The following is a 19,066-nucleotide window of genomic DNA, read 5'->3' on the forward strand; positions in this document are numbered from 1 at the left end:
AGTAAGTTTCTGGTTAAATGTTAAATGATCTCAGCGTTAATTGATGTCAATTAAACATTTTAAATGAACCCATAAACATTAAATACAGTACACCAACTATTTGCCCGGGGTTGGGGGGGAATGGCTCCGTTACTTTTGGAAATTAATAGATTTAAATATGTTAGATCGTGTACATATACATGTAAAGTCCAAGATGTGTGTACGCGTCTACATAGCCTTTGTATATACCTATATTACCCATGGCTGTCACATAAAATAGTTGTTGACTGGACTGAAATAAATCTCATTTTGTCAGTATTTTAAACTAAATTAGTTAAACCTGAAGAGGATAGACTAACCAAGTCCTCATGCGATAAATGTACATGTAACTTAAGCCTTTCGGAAATGAGACAGCTCAGTTCATCTCCTTAAAACTGCTTTGTTTTTATATGTTGTTTTGCCAGATACGGCATCTGTGCGAACCCACAACACAGACTATTTCTATTCATATCTAGGTATGAACGTTTTCACGACATCAAGAAACAAAACCCCGCTATTAAAACCCTTCTGGCTGTAGGTGGTTGGAACATGGCGTCGGAACCCTTTACTAAAATGGTAGCAACTGCTGCCGGTCGCAGGGAGTTTGCTACTACCAGTGTGCAGTTTTTGAGAAAGAACAAGTTTGACGGCCTTGACCTTGATTGGGAGTATCCCGCCAACAGAGGCAGCCCACCTGAGGATAAACATAGGTTTACCCTGCTTGTAGAGGTACATGACACAAAGTTTAGGAATGGAATTTTCCTTTGATCATACACAACCGCTTAAATGTGAAAATACAAGTTTGCATAACATACATAATGGTAGATTTATTTCATAAATGGGGAAAAACAATGGGTTCAAAGGTTATTATAGCCACTGTGTCGATAAAAGTGGTATCGCCACTGTGGGGATGTTTTAACTTTACATCCATGGATACATTTCAGTATTTGGTTATGAAATATATAATATAAATACATAACTAATACACTTTTCTCCACAGTAATATAATTTTTTTCTTCCTTCTATTTATGACAAAATGCAGAAATATTTTTCTTCTCTAATATATCTGGAATAGCGAATTAAACTGATCTTATTGATGTTTGTTTAAGTGTACTATCACAGTTTAAGCAGTTTTCATGCACATTGTGTCTTTAAACGAGCAATGTCATCCATACCAAGTTATGCTATAATTGTTGCAAATTTGAACAAAGCAGCCGCAGCTGCAATATGCAGTTCACATGCCTCTGTCAGTTACATTTTTAATTGATGATTCATAAAATCACATTTCAGTAATAATTATGCCCATAAATATCTAGTGGTTTCATAAATATTTTTTAATATTTGCATATCAAACTTTAGTTTCTGGACTGCGTATAACCTCATCAGCTGACGTGTTTTACTTTTGTACGTTACATTATACATATAACAAACACGAACAGACGTTTTCAAAACAAAATCTTTTTACAGCAATAAATAAATAAATTCATAAATAATGAAAGACTATGATCCTGAGATTCATAAAAAGAAGAAACGCAGGAACATCTGGAAAAATCCCTTTCGTGCAAAAGTAACACTACATGGAAAAAACAGTTAGGGACTATAGTTAGAGGATGTGATTTTGACGGACGCCGAAGGTCAAATATCTGAAATCTTAGCGTTGTAGAGAGAGCACGTCTGAAGTTTAAAACTCTTTTCAGGCTCTTCTTACTGAGTTTGTAGACGAAGCCCAAAGAACTGGCAATGAACGCCTGCTCTTGACCGCTGCTGTAGCCGCAGGAAAGGGTACAATCGACACTGCATACGAGATTCCTCAGCTCTCAAGGTAAGATGCGTTGTATGGAAATATGGTAGGGTCATTGTTATCTTAATAAAAGTTCGATATCCATCGTGTGCTAAGAATGTAAAGCTATCAATAAAAATACGAACAATTACGTGTGTCAATAAAGTCAGGCTTCATTAGTCCTACGCGTGAACTTATTGCTACAATAAATAACCTACATTAATTGCTGGATGTTTTCTTCTTACAATAATTGTGAGGTGAAATTAGATAACATAGATTCCACTGTTAATTATTATTGAAAAGTGCTGCACATTTGCCTTTATGTTATTATACTTTCGCTCTCTGTGTAGAATATATGGCACTGTCACCTCATTAAAGGTGGTCTTTTTTAGGCATTTTGACTTTATCAACTTGATGACCTATGACCTGCATGGAGCGTGGGAGGATCGTACAGGTCATAACAGTCCATTGTATGCCAGAAGCGGGGAAACTGGTAACGAAACTTACCTCAACCTGGTAAGTATAGTACTACATAACATTTCTGTCTCGACACAACATTTGTCATCATCATTATATGATGTGTTCTTAATTATCAGGCTTCTATTATATGCAGATGGAGTCTAGGACATTACCCCCTGTCAATTACTCTCCTGCTATTACTCCCCGCCCCCAAATAATTTACCCCCTCTCTCAGTATATTACCCCGCTGTTTATTATCCCCCTGTTCTGTTACCCTCCCCGATCTACTACTACAGAACATAGAATTGTTATAACCCCAGAATAAATAATAAATTAAAATAAATTTCTAAAGAATTTATTGTAAATTTTTATTTTAGTTAATTAATCTCAGCCTTGAAAATATATACCTGTCCTGGAATATTCAATATTAAATTAATCATATCATAATGTTATAGCAACATAAAATATGTTATATTGTTATGAGTATTGCTGAATGTTATGTGCTCTCTATTATCAAAGTCATTAACAATGCTCATAATCCAAGCATTGCTGTCATGATATTTCTTTCACTTAATTAAAAACCATTTCTGCTCGATTTATATTCAATGAGGTGAAGCCAACACAATATTCAGTGAGGTGAAGCCAACACAATATTCAATGAAGTGAAGCCAACACAATATTCAATGAGGTGAAGCCAACACAATATTCAATGAGGTGAAGCTAACACAATATTCACTGAAGTGAAGCCAACATAATATTCAATGAGGTGACGCTAACACAATAGTATAGACTGAGCACAGATTAAACTGCTAAAATCATTTATATTAATGTGAATCCAATACTCTTATCAGATTGTGTTCGTGTACACTTAAATTGACGGGATAGAATCTTATTGCGGTAAAGCCAACATACTATCAAATTAACAATTACATTCGTCGTCCCTCGTCGTCATCGTTGTATTTGCTTTAGTTCGATTTTGTATCTGTATTTGTAAATGATGGTAATGGCAGGGTGTAATAAACCGCTGGGTAATATACTGAGGGGGGTAAATTATGGAGAGGTAATGGCAGGGGGTAATAAACCGCGGAGTAATATACTCGGGCGGGGGGGGGGTAAGAGGGGGTAATGGCGGGGGGTGGGAGTAGGCAGTGGGTAATTGACAGGGGAGTAGTGTCCTGCTTCCATGCAGATGCAAAACAAAAACAGAAAATTCTCATCTCTTACTTCAGTCGATAAGATGGTGATCGTTGTGGCCAACACACTTCTTTTACAAAGTACGGTAGTATATATTACTTTGCTTGATTCGTTTCCAAGTGTGAGACTCGCAGGAGCAGACTCGTTCATCATAAATCGCTCCTCTCACCCCCAACATTTTCCCTTTTATCACTTAGCGTTTTCTGGAGTCCACATCACCACGCCTGTCCGAACACAGATTAAAACAAGGTCTCGCATGTTCTGTTAATTATTTTATTTATAGGACTGGGCTTCCAGGTACTGGGTACAGCATGGTGCTCCGAAGGAAAAACTGATCATTGGCGTGCCATTATATGCGCGGACATTCAAGTTACCATATGGTGCTACGGACACTAGTATAGGGGCCAAGGCGGCAGGAGCTGGACAAGCCGGAGATTATACGAGGGAGGGCGGATTTTTAGCATACTATGAAGTAAATTATTATTCTTCGTCCACTCATAAATAATATATATGTATTAAAGTGGTTTTCCTATTCTAAAATTTTTCTGTACTTCACCGAAACAGTATGGTAAAGTTTTAAATAGCCGCGACCCATACAAATGCATATAATCACATAATATTATTTCTCTTGTAGAAAGTTTTACTTGTGGATATTTATAAACAGACTGAATTTACACATTAAATAAGTTTATATATTTGTACGTTTCTTTCTGACTCTCTCAGAATTATTTATACTCACAATGAAACATATCTATTCAGATATGTCAGCTTCTTAAGAATGGCGGACATAAATATTATGTGAGTGAGCAGAAGGTGCCGTACATGGTGAAAGGTGACCTTTGGGCAGGATACGATGACCCGGACAGTCTGCGCATTAAGGTACTATATATATATATATATATATATATATATATATATATATATATATATATATATATATATATATATAAGTTTAAAAATGATATCCAAAGCCTCTTAGGGAAGAAAGCTTCTGCCAATTACAATATGCCGTATCGCAAAGATCTTGTCAAAACTTTAAATCAAGAAGGTAACGCTCTCAGACTCTGATACATTTATCTATTGTCGCAGAGAATAAAAAAACATAACACAACATATTTGTAGAAATAAACGTACGAACCGCTTCTAGAATAATGTCCGAAACACAAAATGTTCATTTACTCCACAAAATCAAGAAGAGAAACTTGCACTCACCATATTGTCTTTAGACTAATGAACACGTCGTACTTTTAGATCTATCTGACACAGTTTTATGAAACTAGTCAGCGTAGTAAGACCAATGACTGAAGACTCTAGACATTGAAGAAAGTATCATACGAAGAGTAAAGTTGATATTTTGTGCACCTTTCTTTTAAAGGGCTTCATGAGTCTACTCTAACATGTTTACACGGAACCTAGCAGTGCAACATCCCTTATCAATAAAAAAAACAAAAGACAATGGTGCATCGTTTTCGTCACTTATTCCAGAATCACGTTGTTAACTTCGTCTGAAGTCTTCTAATATGTGAACTAGTCTCAACAACCGAACTTTTACGCTTTTATACTTCTGTTATTTTATCATTAGGTTGACTACATCAAGAACAATGGATACGGCGGCGTGATGGTGTGGGCTCTAGATCTGGATGATTTCAGCGGCATTTGTGGACAGGGCAAATATCCTCTGATGAATGCCATTTTAGATGAACTCAACGTACCAGTCAATGTGTAAACATCCCATTTTACTCATATATTAAGCACTTGACGTTTTGGGATTTTAGACACGGCTGCTATTTCAGCAAACCAGACAGAAGCAAAGATCGTATAACTGTTAACAAACGAACATATGTTTTACAAATAGAAAAGAGCTGAAAAGAGATTGTACAGTTTAGATGGCAGAACGAACAGAAATGAATCTCAAGTCAGGGGAGAAGAAAAAAATGTTGATAGATGAGACGAAATAGTGTAATATTTCAATATAATTGACGCTTTGCATAACACTTGAGTGTAATATTTCAATGCAGTTGACGCTTTGCATAACACTTGAGTGTAATATTTCAATGCAGTTGACGCTTTGCATAACACTTGAGTGTAATATTTCAATACAGTTGACGCTTTGCATAACACTTGAGTGTAATATTTCAATACAATTGACGCTTTGCATAACACTTGAGTGTAATATTTCAATACAGTTGACGCTTTGCATAACACTTGAGTGTAATATTTCAATACAGTTGACGCTTTGCATAACACTTGAGTGTAATATTTCAATCCAGTTGACGCTTTGCATAACACTTGAGTGTAATATTTCAATGCAGTTGACGCTTTGCATAACACTTGAGTGTAATATTTCAATGCAGTTGACGCTTTGCATAACACTTGAGTGTAATATTTCAATACAGTTGACGCTTTGCATAACACTTGAGTGTAATATTTCAATGCAGTTGACGCTTTGCATAACACTTGAGTGTAATATTTCAATACAATTGACGCTTTGCATAACACTTGAGTGTAATATTTCAATGCAGTTGACGCTTTGCATAACACTTGAGTATAACAGCTGCATATTAAGTCTAAGAAAATATCGACAGACAGACACCTAAGCTAGTGGTTCCGTGTGGACAATAAAGGGAATAAAGCTGGACTGACATAAAAATGAGATTTATTAACATGAAAAAGAAAAGAAAATTAAGTTACAAAATGTAAATGAAATAAATTACTTCGCATAATAATGTCACATATACAGAATTGTCATCTCTGTAAGTAAGAATTTTTCAGTTTAAATTTATTACTTTTGCTGTTAGGATATTAGTTTTATCCCTGTCTGTATGTACGACCGTCATACAGATGGGACGTCAACAATACATGTCACATTGGGTTTGAATGAATTTCAATGCTATCACTAAGCGATGGGCTTTAGTACAGAGGCCAGTACATTAAAACAAATGTCAGCAAATTATGTTGTTGTAGTCATTAAACTGAAGTTTTTCGAACTCATTAGCTGACTCCCCGATATGGGTTGTCTTAAGGTTTTCAGGGTTCATTGCAATCCAATTCTCTTCCACTCACGCCCCTCACAGCCATTTAAACAGGGCTATATGGCCTTTGTTCTGTTGATTTTTATTCTTGTCTTTGCAGCACTGTTCTTAAATACCCTTTTAGACCCATAAGGTCTTATGTTATGGGTCCAAATTAGGACTTCACCAAAATAATGCAACTAGATGTGTCAAATCAAAGGTCATTAATAGTACTTAAACATGAAATTCATTTTAATTTTGAGAACATACAAAACGGTGCAAGGCCCTGATGTAGAAGATCTTACGAATTTGTTACGGTACTATAGAGGATATGAATGGTGGCATATTGTACTCCGTTCGACCAAGATTTTTTTTATTGTTGTATGGGATCAATGCTGGAAGAGACATCATTTATGTAATGAAATATTTACAGACCGGATTCAGTCTTAATCTGACTTATTTTTAAAAAGCAGGTAGTTTGTTAATCTCTGAATCAATTGTTCGTTTCCAGTCCAGAACAGACTACACATGCTTCAAATGAACCAACTACTCAACTTCCACAGCAAACCACGACTGCAACAAAGCCGACTACGCAAGCTCCACAACTAACGACGCAAGCACCAGTTGTTACGACCAGTAAGCCAATATGTGACACTTGTGATAATCTTTTCAAAACTAAGACAGTTTAACTGCTGCTAATGAAACTTGCTCACATATTCGTCTTGCAGATTGTGTTTTAAGATCCCGTTACAGAAGATTCGCTCCCCAATTAAAGCTTTTGATACTGTGAACAAGATTAGAAAACTGAGTGGGAAACTTACGTCATACGTGATTTTCATCACAAAACTATTTTCCTAGTCGCGATTTTCAGATTACACCTTAAAATAAATTGCTGCCATTAGAACTAACTTCAACAGTTAATCATAGGTAATTTCAATTATAGATAATGTATCATTACATATAAATTTAGAAATAGCAGAGGAATTAGATGAGCAAACTAGAACTTAAACAATCCAGTCTGTCGATGTTGGCATTCTATGACCTGATACAATCCAGTCTGACCATATTGGTATTCTATGACCTGATGATACAATCCAGTCTGACGATGTGAGCATTCTATGACATGATGATACAATCCAGTATGACGATGTGAGCATTCTATGACATGATGATACAATCCAGTCTGACGATGTGAGCATTCTATGACATGATGATACAATCCAGTCTGACGATGTGAGCATTCTATGACATGACGATATTTATATAACACATCGACACAAAAGGCAAAAGAGAAAAATCTTCCTGATTTTCACAAATCTCTACAGCATTGCAGATGTTCCAAGAAATAAATGATTATAAACATAAATTATAAATAAAGAAGAGAAATGTGCAGTAGTTAATTAAAAATAACTTTTACTATTCTTATTAAGTTCGCTTAATATATTTTAAAACCAGTTTTATGGCTTACATTGTTTACTCGATGTTATGTATACCTTGAGGAATTCAACGTCATGCGACCAATGTAAATAACCGATATATAGATTAAGCATTACTGTGTAAATTAATGACATATTATGTATAAGTCCCGATAGTACTTTCGCGTTAAAATATCACATAAAGAAAGAACAAGGGAGCAGAGTCGTTCAGAGACCAACGTCTGCAAGCAAAAGGTCTATGTTTCACCTCATTTTACTTTGAAATACAGCATATTAGATGTTTTGTTATGCTGTTCCAGCATGCGTTGTGCAAAGTAACATCTTCTGTAGTCGGTTTATCTGTGCAAAGTGGTTTTTGTCTTGTACTCTAAATATACCTTTTTTCTTTCCCTAAAATTGTGTTTTTATTGTAATGGATCAACAGTGTTTGGTGACAAAATGTTCAATTCCTAATTTAAAAAAAAAAAAAGAATTTTCTGAAGCGTGCACCATATACCACATCGTAGGCAAAGAGCAAACAGTCTAAATGTAGTTTTTAAGTAAAAAAGTGTAAGTGTCGATTTTAAGCAAACTGTCTAAGTGTCGTTTTAAAACAAACAGTCTAAGCGTCTGTTTTCAACAGACAGTCTAAGTATCGTTTCTAAACAAAGTGTCGGTTTCAAACACACAGTCTAATTGTCGTTTTTAAACAAACACTCTAAGCGTCGTTTTCAAACAAACAATTTAACTGTCCGTTTTAAACAAACAGTCTAAGTGTCATCTTAAACAAACAGTATATGTGTCGGTTTTAAACAAGCAATCTAAGTGTCGTTTTAAACAAATAGTCTAAGTCTCTATTTTAAACATACAGTCTAAGTGTCGGTTTTAAACAAACATTCTAAGTGTCGTTTTTAAACAATTAGTCGAAGTCTCATTTTCAAACAAACAGTCTAAGAGTCGTTTTTAAACAGTCTAAGTGTCGTTTTCAAACAAACAGTCTAAGTTTCGTTTTTCAACAACAGTTTAAGTGTCGTTTTAAACAAACAGTCCAATTGTCGTTTTCAAATAAACAGTCTAAGTCTTTTTTTTAAACATACAGTCTAAGTGTCGTTTTCAAGCAAACAGTCATAGTGTCGGTATTAAACAAACAGTCTCGGTGTCGTTTTTAACTGAACAGTCTAAGTGTCGGATTTAAACAATCAGTCTAAGTGTCGTTTCTAAACAAACAATCAAAGTGTCGTTTTCAAACAAACAGTCTTAGTGTAGTTTTTAAACAAACCGTCTAAGTATCGGTTTTAAACAAACAATCTAAGAGTCGGTTTTCAACAAACAGTCTCAGTCGTTTTAACCAAACAGTCTAAGTGTCGGTTTTCAACAAATAGTCTAAGTGTCGTTTTTAAACAAACAGTCTAAGTATCGGTTTTCAACAAACAGTCTAAGTGTCGTTTTTCAACAAACAAAGTGCCGTTTTAAACAATCAGCCTAAGTGTCGTTTTCATACAAAGTCTAAGTGTCTGTTTTAAACAAACAGTCTATGTGTCGTTTTTAAACAACCTAAGTGTCGTTTTCAAACAAACAGTCTAAGTGTCTGTTTTAAACAATCAGCCTAAGTGTCGTTTTCAAACAAACAGTCTAAGTGTCGTTTTTAAACAAACTGTCTAAGTGCCGTTTTAAACAATCAGCCTAAGTGTCGTTTTCAAACAAACAGTCTAAGTGTCGTTTTTAAACAAACAGTCTAACTCTCTTTTTTAAACATTCAGAATAAGTGTCGTTTTTGAACAAACAGTCTAAGTGTCGGATTTAAACAAACAGCCTAAGCGTCTGTTTTCAGCAGACAGTCTAAGTGTCGTTTTTAAACAAACTGTCTAAGTGCCGTTTTAAACAATCAGCCTAAGTGTCGTTTTCAAACAAACAATCTAAGTGTCGTTTTTAAACAAACAGTCTAAGTCTCTTTTTTAAACATTCAGTCTAAGTGTCGTTTTTAAACAAACAGCCTAAGTGTCAGATTTAAACAAACAGTATAAGCATCTGTTTTCATCAGACAGTCTAAGTGTCGTTTCTAAACAAACAGTCAAAGTGTCGGTTTCAAACAAACTGTCTAATTGTCGTTTTTAAACAAACACTCTAAGCGTCGCTTTCAAACAAACAGTCTAACTATCGGTTTTAAGCAAACAGTCTAAGTGTCATTTTAAACAAACAGTTCAAGTGTCGGTTTTAAAGAAGCAGTATAAGTGTCATTTTAAACATAGAGTCTAAGTGTCGTTTTCAAACAATCAGGCGAAGTCTCGTTTTCAAACAAAGAGTCTAAGGGTCGTTTTTAAACAGTCATAGTGTCGTTTTCAAACAAACATTCTAAGTGTCGTTTTCAAATAAACAGTCTAAATGTCGTTTTTAAACAAACAGTCTAAGTGTCGTTTTATAACAACAGTCTAAGTGTCGTTTTCAAATCAACAGTCTACGTTTCGGTTTTAAACAAACAGTCTAAGTGTCGTTTTTCAACAACAGTCTAAGTGTCGTTTTAAACAATCAGTCCAATTGTCGTTTTATAACAACAGTCTAAGTGTCGTTTTCAAACAAACACTCTAAGTGTCGTTTTCAAGCAAAGAGTCATAGTGTCTTTTTAAAACAAACAGTCTCGGTGTCGCTTTTAACTGAACAGTCTAAATGTCGGATTTAAACAATCAGTCTAAGTGTCGTTTTCAAACAAACATTCTTAGTGTAGTTTTTAAACAAACAGTCTATGTATTGGTTTTAACCAAACAGTCTAACAGTCGGTTTTCAACAAACAGTCTAAGTGTCGGTTTTCAACAAACAGCCTAAGTGTCGTTTTAAACAATCAGCCTAAGTGTCGTTTTTAAACAGTCTCAGAATCGTTTTTAAACAAACAGTATAAGTGTTGTTTTTAAACAAACAGTCTAAGTGTCGTTTTTAAACAAACAGTCTAAGTGTCGTTTTTAAACAGAGAGTCTAAGTCTCTTTTTTAAACTAACAGTCTAAGTGTCGGATTTAAACAGCCTATGTGTCGGTTTTAAACAAACAGTCTAAGTGTCGGTTTTCAACAAACAGTGTAAGTGTCGTTTTTAAACAGTCTAAGTGTCGTTTTTAAACAAACAGTCAAAGTGTCGTTTTTAAACAAACAGTCTAAGTGTTGGTTTTAAACAAACAGTCTAAGTGTCGGTTTTCTACAACAATCTAAGTGTCGTTTATAAACAAACTGTGTAAGTGTCTTTTAAAGAAACAGTCTTGGTGTCGTTCATAAACAAAGTCGGGTCCAAGTTAGGAAAGCTTACAGGTAAAAATCTATTGAAATAAGATTTTTTTGTTTGTTTTGTTCTATATTTTACTTAAGCAAATGCCATCAAGAATTGTACCAAATGGCGATATTTTTATATCTAAATTAGTCATTTAGACAATTGTCTTAAAATAAGCATACTATCATAACATTGCAACTAAATGTAAGGTGATAGGTCTGATGCAGTTGGTATTTTAAATTATGGTCATTATGATGATTCTAATTAAGATCAAAGGCTAAAATTTCACCACAGTCAACAGAGGTATCGGGAGATAATCATGTTAACATCCATAGACCGAATCATATTAAACCGTATTATATGTTTCCGTATATAAATATCTAAGTGCTATTAACATTTTCTACATCAACGTCTCTGAATGCCCATATGGTACAGTTTTACGAATGTTTCTAAAGATCACGTATTAGCTATTTTCCTTGGGCAGTAAATGAAAATGAGATATATTGTAAACATGTATCATCATCATCATCATCGTTTATTATCGCCACCACAATAACAAGAATAAAGACAAAGTTACTTTCGATTATTTTTATATTTTTAATAATATGGACTGTACACATGAAGCTAAATGCCAAACATAAGCTGTGAACATGTCCATCTCATCGTAAGACGTCTCTTTGTCCTTCGTAAAGTTAAGAACGAGCTTAAGAATGTTCTATTTACGAACAACTTCTTCACTCGTAATGAATATCACAAGAACAAATTCGTTTTCTTGAAATTCACTCCTGTACATGGCATTGTTGCTAACAGTTAATATTTTTAATAACTAGCACAAGGCCATCATAGCATAGTCCCAGTCGACAAAAGTGAATTCGACTGCCATGCAAGACCAGATGGCTACTACCCAAGTCCAGTGTCCTGTACCGATTATTACATCTGCACTATGGGCAAAGGATACAGATCGAGCTGCCGCCCGGGTCTATTATTCAACCCGAATACTCTATACTGTGATTTTTCTGAAAATGTACACTGCATCAGTAACGACAACCAACCGACAACCACCTCAGCGTCGATCAAAACTACAACTAACAGTAAGTCAAACAATAGTATCCAAATATATGAGCACTTTTTATATAGCTGGTAATTAAATGATTAGAATCATTGCTTAATTTTTCTTTTGTAATCAACTATTCCGGCTTTTCTTAGTACTGCATGGCTGAAACAGACTGGCTAACTATAAGCACATGCGTGGGAAGGACTTCTTTGCCAAAAAGAGATTGAGTGTGCCTTATTTTAACCCTTTCTCTTCGTGAAAGATTTTTGTGGTGGAAATGAAAGAACGAGTCTCGGTGATTTAGACGTAATTGTTAATAATACATTGAATTAAAAAATGTTGAATTACTGTGGAATGATATGTGATATTATCAGAAAGTATTTATTCATGCATACATTAACTTCGAGAAAATGAAAAGTATAATATCAATTTATGTGGGAAATCGCAGGCCAATGCTTCACTAAAGGACGATAAGAGTTCGGCGCCCATAACTTTATTATTTAAGATAGGCAAAGATTAGTTAGAAACATTCTCGTCAGAATAGTTTCATTTGGTGGGAAATATCCATATTTAATGTTGTTCTTTTGCAGCGTATATTGAAAAATAGGTTTCATTTGGTGGGAAATATCCATATTTAATGTTGTTCTTTTGTAGCATATATTGAAAATAGGTTTCATTTGGTGGGAAATATCCATATTCAATGTTGTTCTTTTGCAGCGTATATTGAAAAATAGTTTCATTTGGTGGGAAATATCCATATTTAATGTTGTTCTTTTGCAGCATATGCTCAGAAAAAATATAAACCTAGGAAAACCCAGTACAGCTATTGCAATCCATCATCCAAGTTATATATATATTGCGAAGGACATCGAATATACATGTATCAATTTAACATGTGCAAAGCAGGTCACTCTTATATGAACCTCATTGTTTGAAATGGAAAATCGAAAATCTAAAATAAATGACTTTATATGCATCACTGTAGAATTTAAGTTTTCTTGATCAAAGCAACAACCTAGTAAGACTATATTCTATTGCATCTTGTCTGGCATATATTTGAGGAAAACAAGGAATGTGATGCAAATGTATAGTAGTATTTGTTCACTTTGTCTATGCATTCAAAGTCTGAGTTTTTAAAAAAATAGAACACACGTGGCTGTTTACACTAGATACTGCACTGAAGCCTAATTCTGGTTATAATAGCCGACGATTCTGATTTGTTTTTGCTAGCGGGGATGAAATAAACCTTAGATGGTCCCCTCGTGTAACCGTCCTCGTTCTTTATGGCTATTTAATTCACAGTTAACTTGCTATCTGTAAATCAGAAGATAAAGTTCCAGTCTCATATCGGTTTGAGCACCAATGCATAAACGATGAATCAGAAAAATGGCGTCCTACTGTAATATCACATACCCAAAAATGTAACTAGTTATAATATTTACTTAATTTGTTTGCTATATGCACTTAAAACCGGAATGAAGTTTCAATAAGGTCAAGTGTTGCATGTAATCACCGTGGATCAATTTTGTCCGTGTAGAATATCAGGGTTCTCTCAATGAATTTTTAAGTTATATATATATATATATATATATATATATATATATATATATATATATATATATATATATATATATATATATATATATATATATATATATATATATATATATATATATGTATGTATGTGTGTGTGTGTGTGTGTGAGAATCTTAAACCCATAAACAACAGTTCAAAACTACAGAAAGCGCCTTCAGAATCTAACCGATTCCTTTCTCAAAGGCATAAAGCCACATGGGACGACTACACAAAATTAGTCAAGAATTAAGCACAAAATCGTAATTACATTGCATGATGGAATCGACATTTCGCTGTAGATACTTACAAAAACGATACAACAATAAACTAATCAAAGAAAAAAGATTGTACGGCGTTTCTTGTTAAGCTGCATCAAACCTCCCGCAAGGCGGGAAGTGGCTAAATCAAAGGAAGGAATTAATTTGAGGACGTAAACAAGAAGGTCCGAAATGAGAAATTACATCATCCTTAGGGTTTTCGACATCTGGAGAAGTAACAAGTCTATCATGAATATAGTATTTTGTTCGATTACTTGAATCTATGCAGGTTTTGTCAAGGAGTACTAGTACGAAATGTCCTTGTGACTAATTTAAAAAATAAGTAAATTATATGCATTGTTTATATATGAAGTTTATCCCAGAAGAATGGGATTTGTGCTCATAGGTTTAAGAAAGCAACTTAATAGCTGGAAACTGTGACGTTGGCAACTTGGAAATTTCTTGTTACCTACCCACAAGAATTGTTCCATTTAGATTATCCTTGATTTAAACCTCCGGATTTGCATGTTGACAGCTGGCGAATCCAATAGGCGAAAGTGTGGTATGGGAAACAGAAATGTGCCACTTATTTCCTTTACATTTAATTAGGTGGCAAATCTGATATGTTGAGATGCATTCTGGCATCTATTAATTTGCTTGTCAGACATATTGGATGCTACATACATTGCATGTAATAAAGTACATGACATTTTCTGTACTGCATTTCATAGCCTGGTTCTGAAAGTTTGACTTTCTGTCAGTGACTGTGCTCGAAATGTTATGGTCTTTTTTCTACGTTCTTCTCACGACTTGATTCTTTTGTCTCCACGCGGTTTATTGAATTATTGTTTGATTTGTAACTTTGCGCTGATTATCTTGTTTCTCAAACTTTTAAGTCTAGATAATGCTTCAACTAGTTAGTGTGTAAAGATACGTCTAAACCCTTAATGCGATTAAATGGTTGGCAATTGCTATTAATACTACGACTTTTTATGTCTGGATTGAACGTGAATATTGAGAGTATTAATTTATCGTTTTCTTTTACTTGTATGTGGTCAGCATGGTTAGTTAGATTGGAATATTTTTCTCAGTCTTTTAGATTTGTGTTGTGTCCTGCTTTGTCCGATGGGCACCTTTTGGTTAAAAGTTGCAATCAGAGCATATTTTTCTGATGCTATGTTCTTGACTATAGGGAATATCTACAGGCAAACATCAAGCAGATTATGTAAGGTAATTTTGTTTTTGTGCTTGTTCTTTTCTCGTTCATATAATGTATGTATTAGCCCAATCAATCCAAGAGGTAAAACAGGTTAATAATACTGTTACAATATTGATATTGTGCTATGTTCAGGGAACCATGACTAACATACAAGTACGTAAAGAACTCTTAGTTGTTCGTGGGAAATACCAAATGGACTTATATTATCCCATGCCACTTTTAAATACGGTAAAAATGACAATATGGGGTAAGCTAGCCCCGTATCCTCTAACTTTACTGTGCTTTAAATTGGGCTTAAGAGTTAAACTCCTATTCCAGGACTGATTCCTGAAGTAACTCTTTATTACTGTAATGATACAATATTCAATGTTACGAAAATTCTCAAAATCCAAATTCTGATCAAAGTTACATAACATGATGTCTACATTTTATGACTTGGAGCTTGAGCTGGAGTTTCGTGCTCAAAACGTTTCCAGATAATAGAATACATGGTCTGGTTGTACCTTTCTTGCAGAGATCAGATTACTACGAATAATAGAAATATATAGATCACAAACATTCTATAGGAGATGAACTTTGTTCTTATTTCTTAATATGTACCGATGGAAATGAAGATCATGAATCAGTTTATTCGTGTTCTCTATATGAATTACTTTGAAGCAGTGAAGATTAAAATGACTGATAAGAAAACCATATTTTCGAAAAATCCCATACCTCCTCATGTGGAATCATATATTACTTTACTGTATAAAATCTATTTTAAGTAGTCTATATATAATAGATTTGTTCTCGTTTCCTTTTTTATATTTGAATAAGATCTCATGATGCAATACATGTCGTGTACTTTTTCATTTGTGAATATCTATTGCTTCGCTTTGCTAGCTTAATGCCTTACCGTTTTATGCAGTAAAAATGTTGGCTTTTTTACATAATTGCTAAGACATTTTTCATTTTCCATAAACATTCAGTTCTGTCCTTTAGAGGCTTCTTTTTGCAATGCTACAATTTGCCGAATTAAGGTGAATTTTGTTTTCAGTATTGGGAATATAATGTACAATACAGTTTGTGTCTCATCAACGAATATCAATTCGTATTCTAAGCAATATGTGCTCTTCGACGAGAAGTGTGAGTATGAATTTCTTTACACTAATTGTTTTCATATGACTTAACCAATGCTTTAAACTATCTAGATACAACCAAAATGTGTCCTTAGGCATACGCTGTCAACATAAACAAAATCAAGAGCAACAACTAAATCACCACTGACAACACTTAATGTGACTTTAATTGTCTCACTCTATCAATACTTGAATTTGAGGGAAACCTTTGAAAACTGGCCTTTTTTCAAGTTTACTTTCTTTTATTTGAACTTGATAGCGAGATAGATCAAACTATTTCGAGAAAGATAGAAATGTTGTATGTATGTATGTATATATGTATATATATATATATATATATATATATATATATATATATATATATATATATATATATACATATACATACCGGCACTTGAGACAAAGTTCTACGTGAGAAAACTTTCACACACACACACACACACACACACACACACACACACATATATATATATATATATATATATATATATATATATATATATATATATATATATATATATATATATATATATATATATATATAGATGTATGTGTGTATGTGTATGTGTATGTTTGCTGTAGCATGGTACCAATCCCATTCTTCCTTGCGAGTATGTTTTATGCCTCTGCAATTAAGCATCAATTTGAAATAATATAATCAGCCTATTATGCCATATACTCGCTGCATGGTCGTCGTCTTTCGTTCTGCATCAAGATGCTAGGCGTATGTAGTTAGTATCTATGGCAAGTTACAATTTTGAGAAAGGCCAACCCTACTAACGAGAAGAGCACTAAATCTCCGTGAAATGAGGTTACCTGAAACTCTCATCAAAGGACAATACATTTCTGATGAATGTACCAACATTTCATATATCAAAATACAGCATCTGGTGGGCTTTAGTTAAAAATCACAGCGTTTTGGCGGGCTTCAGTAACGATGCAGTGTTTAGATGACACATTTTTTGATTGGGAGTAAAAAGTAATGGATACACCAACAATCGATTTCAAACTCTGAAAAAAGATCATATTAAACATACATTTCTGCACCCCTAACAGTTTCCTCCAATAATTATGATCCCACGGCTTTCGGTGAGGTCTTCTTAAATTTCGTACGATCTAGCCGTCCGTCCATATGACCATGGGAGGTTACTAGCTTGATTGTACTACAACTATCTAATGTAAACAAAAACAATTGGGTTGACATACCTTACTTTATAAATAGATAGCATATATGTTCATGCTAGTAAAGCAATATGCCCATTGTTTAAAATACAGTTTTGAACTGTAAAACGTTCCTGTTCCGTTGGAAGCATGGTGCGTTTATAAATTCAAATATATATTTGTTTAAAGTTGTGTTAATTATGTGTGTATTTTCAACAATAGTTAACTAAAAATACTTTCTTGCATTATGTAAAGACTTGACCTGAATATTTCCTTGCTCTTTACTTTCCAGGTTACTTTAGTATTTGCAGACCATGCTCAGCCTAGTAAAATGGCTATAATGGCTAGAGACCTTCCCAGCCACATTGCCTCTTGTTGCTAACAACTCAAGCTCGAGGCTTCAAGCTATTTGTTATTTTAACAAAACCTTATCTCGTGATGTTTGCGAAAGTGCTTCAATTTGTTACATCCTGCAAATGTTCTGCTACGCAAACCATATTTTCTAGAATAAAATAGCAAAGATAACATTGCCGTTTCACCCATTAACTTTTATAGTCAAATCACATCTTATTGTCCTTTTAGATCATGTATCTACAGGCGATTTCTGTGAACACAAACGAGACGGTCTCTACGCTGATCCGACGAACTGCCAATACTTCTACCAATGCAACTTTGGCAACACCATTCATTTTGTTTGTCCAACAGGCACCGTTTTCAACGAACAGATACATAGTTGTGACTGGCCTGAAAACACGAAATCTTGTACTGTGTAAACGTAGGATTCCGTGATTGTTTAATTATATGTTCAGAACTTTAGATGACAGTGCAAAATAATTATTTGTCAATGCCGTTAAGAGCTCAGTAAAACCGATGACAGTTACTCATTATTTATTTTGTTTTCTATATTTATTCAATGTATATTATTAGCATGGGCACACACAAACCTCACTCATATTTCTATATTCATATCTTGTCAGTAGTAAATTTTCATCAGATCAAAGATGCTTTGTTGAAAGCGACTTTATCTTGATGTCAGTATGACATCTGAAAACTTTTCAGTGCCCATGGACAAACTCTTAGAAATATATGAAAGATATGTCCCTTCTAATTTACCAGTCTTATTCCCAGGGTATTCTCTTCTAAAACAAGTATTTGTAACTATTATTGTTGCCTTACTGCGACAAATTTATTGAATGATATTTGTATGTTTAGTGCTGGTAACATTCAACTAGCAGTGCGGTACGTTCCATTCCAACCCAATTCTAAGCCTTCAAGTCCTCTTAGCGGCTTCGAAACGTTCAAAAGCACTTTAACCGCTTGGTTCAGAAATTTAAACAAAGCACAGTGTAGCCTATCGAATTGAATGAATCTGATAAAATAATGTTATCACTGTGCCGTAATCGACTACTCCTTTCATATAAAACCAATGTAAGACGTTTAACCAGAACGCAACATTAGTTATTGGTTAAGTCGACAAGGCCTTCCAGCCATGCCGTTTCTCGTGATTTTATGAATCAGTTTAATAAATATGGGAAAAGAGAATAAATAAATTGA

The 19,066-nt window shown here is 34.2% G+C and overlaps 1 protein-coding gene across 2 annotated transcripts in view; it reads left to right on the forward strand.

Moving 5' to 3' along the window:
* LOC149806142 (chitotriosidase-1-like) overlaps positions 1–18,392 on the forward strand; it is a 41,081-nt gene extending 22,689 nt beyond the window's left edge. For both annotated transcript variants that reach the window (XM_089951045.1, XM_089951044.1), the window contains exons 4-12: positions 495–747; positions 1,716–1,840; positions 2,191–2,314; positions 3,735–3,923; positions 4,211–4,330; positions 5,034–5,173; positions 6,974–7,098; positions 11,959–12,219; positions 18,095–18,392. In XM_089951045.1, coding sequence (XP_089807171.1) covers positions 495–747; positions 1,716–1,840; positions 2,191–2,314; positions 3,735–3,923; positions 4,211–4,330; positions 5,034–5,173; positions 6,974–7,098; positions 11,959–12,219; positions 18,095–18,285 — 1,528 coding nt within the window. In that variant the 3' untranslated portion in view covers positions 18,286–18,392. The remainder of the gene's footprint in view (positions 1–494; positions 748–1,715; positions 1,841–2,190; positions 2,315–3,734; positions 3,924–4,210; positions 4,331–5,033; positions 5,174–6,973; positions 7,099–11,958; positions 12,220–18,094) is intronic.
* Positions 18,393–19,066: the final 674 nt, after the last annotated feature.

This window comes from Sinohyriopsis cumingii, chromosome 2 (assembly GCF_028554795.1).
Source record: "Sinohyriopsis cumingii isolate HCF-2022 chromosome 2, ASM2855479v2, whole genome shotgun sequence".
Lineage (NCBI taxonomy): Eukaryota > Metazoa > Mollusca > Bivalvia > Unionida > Unionidae > Sinohyriopsis > Sinohyriopsis cumingii.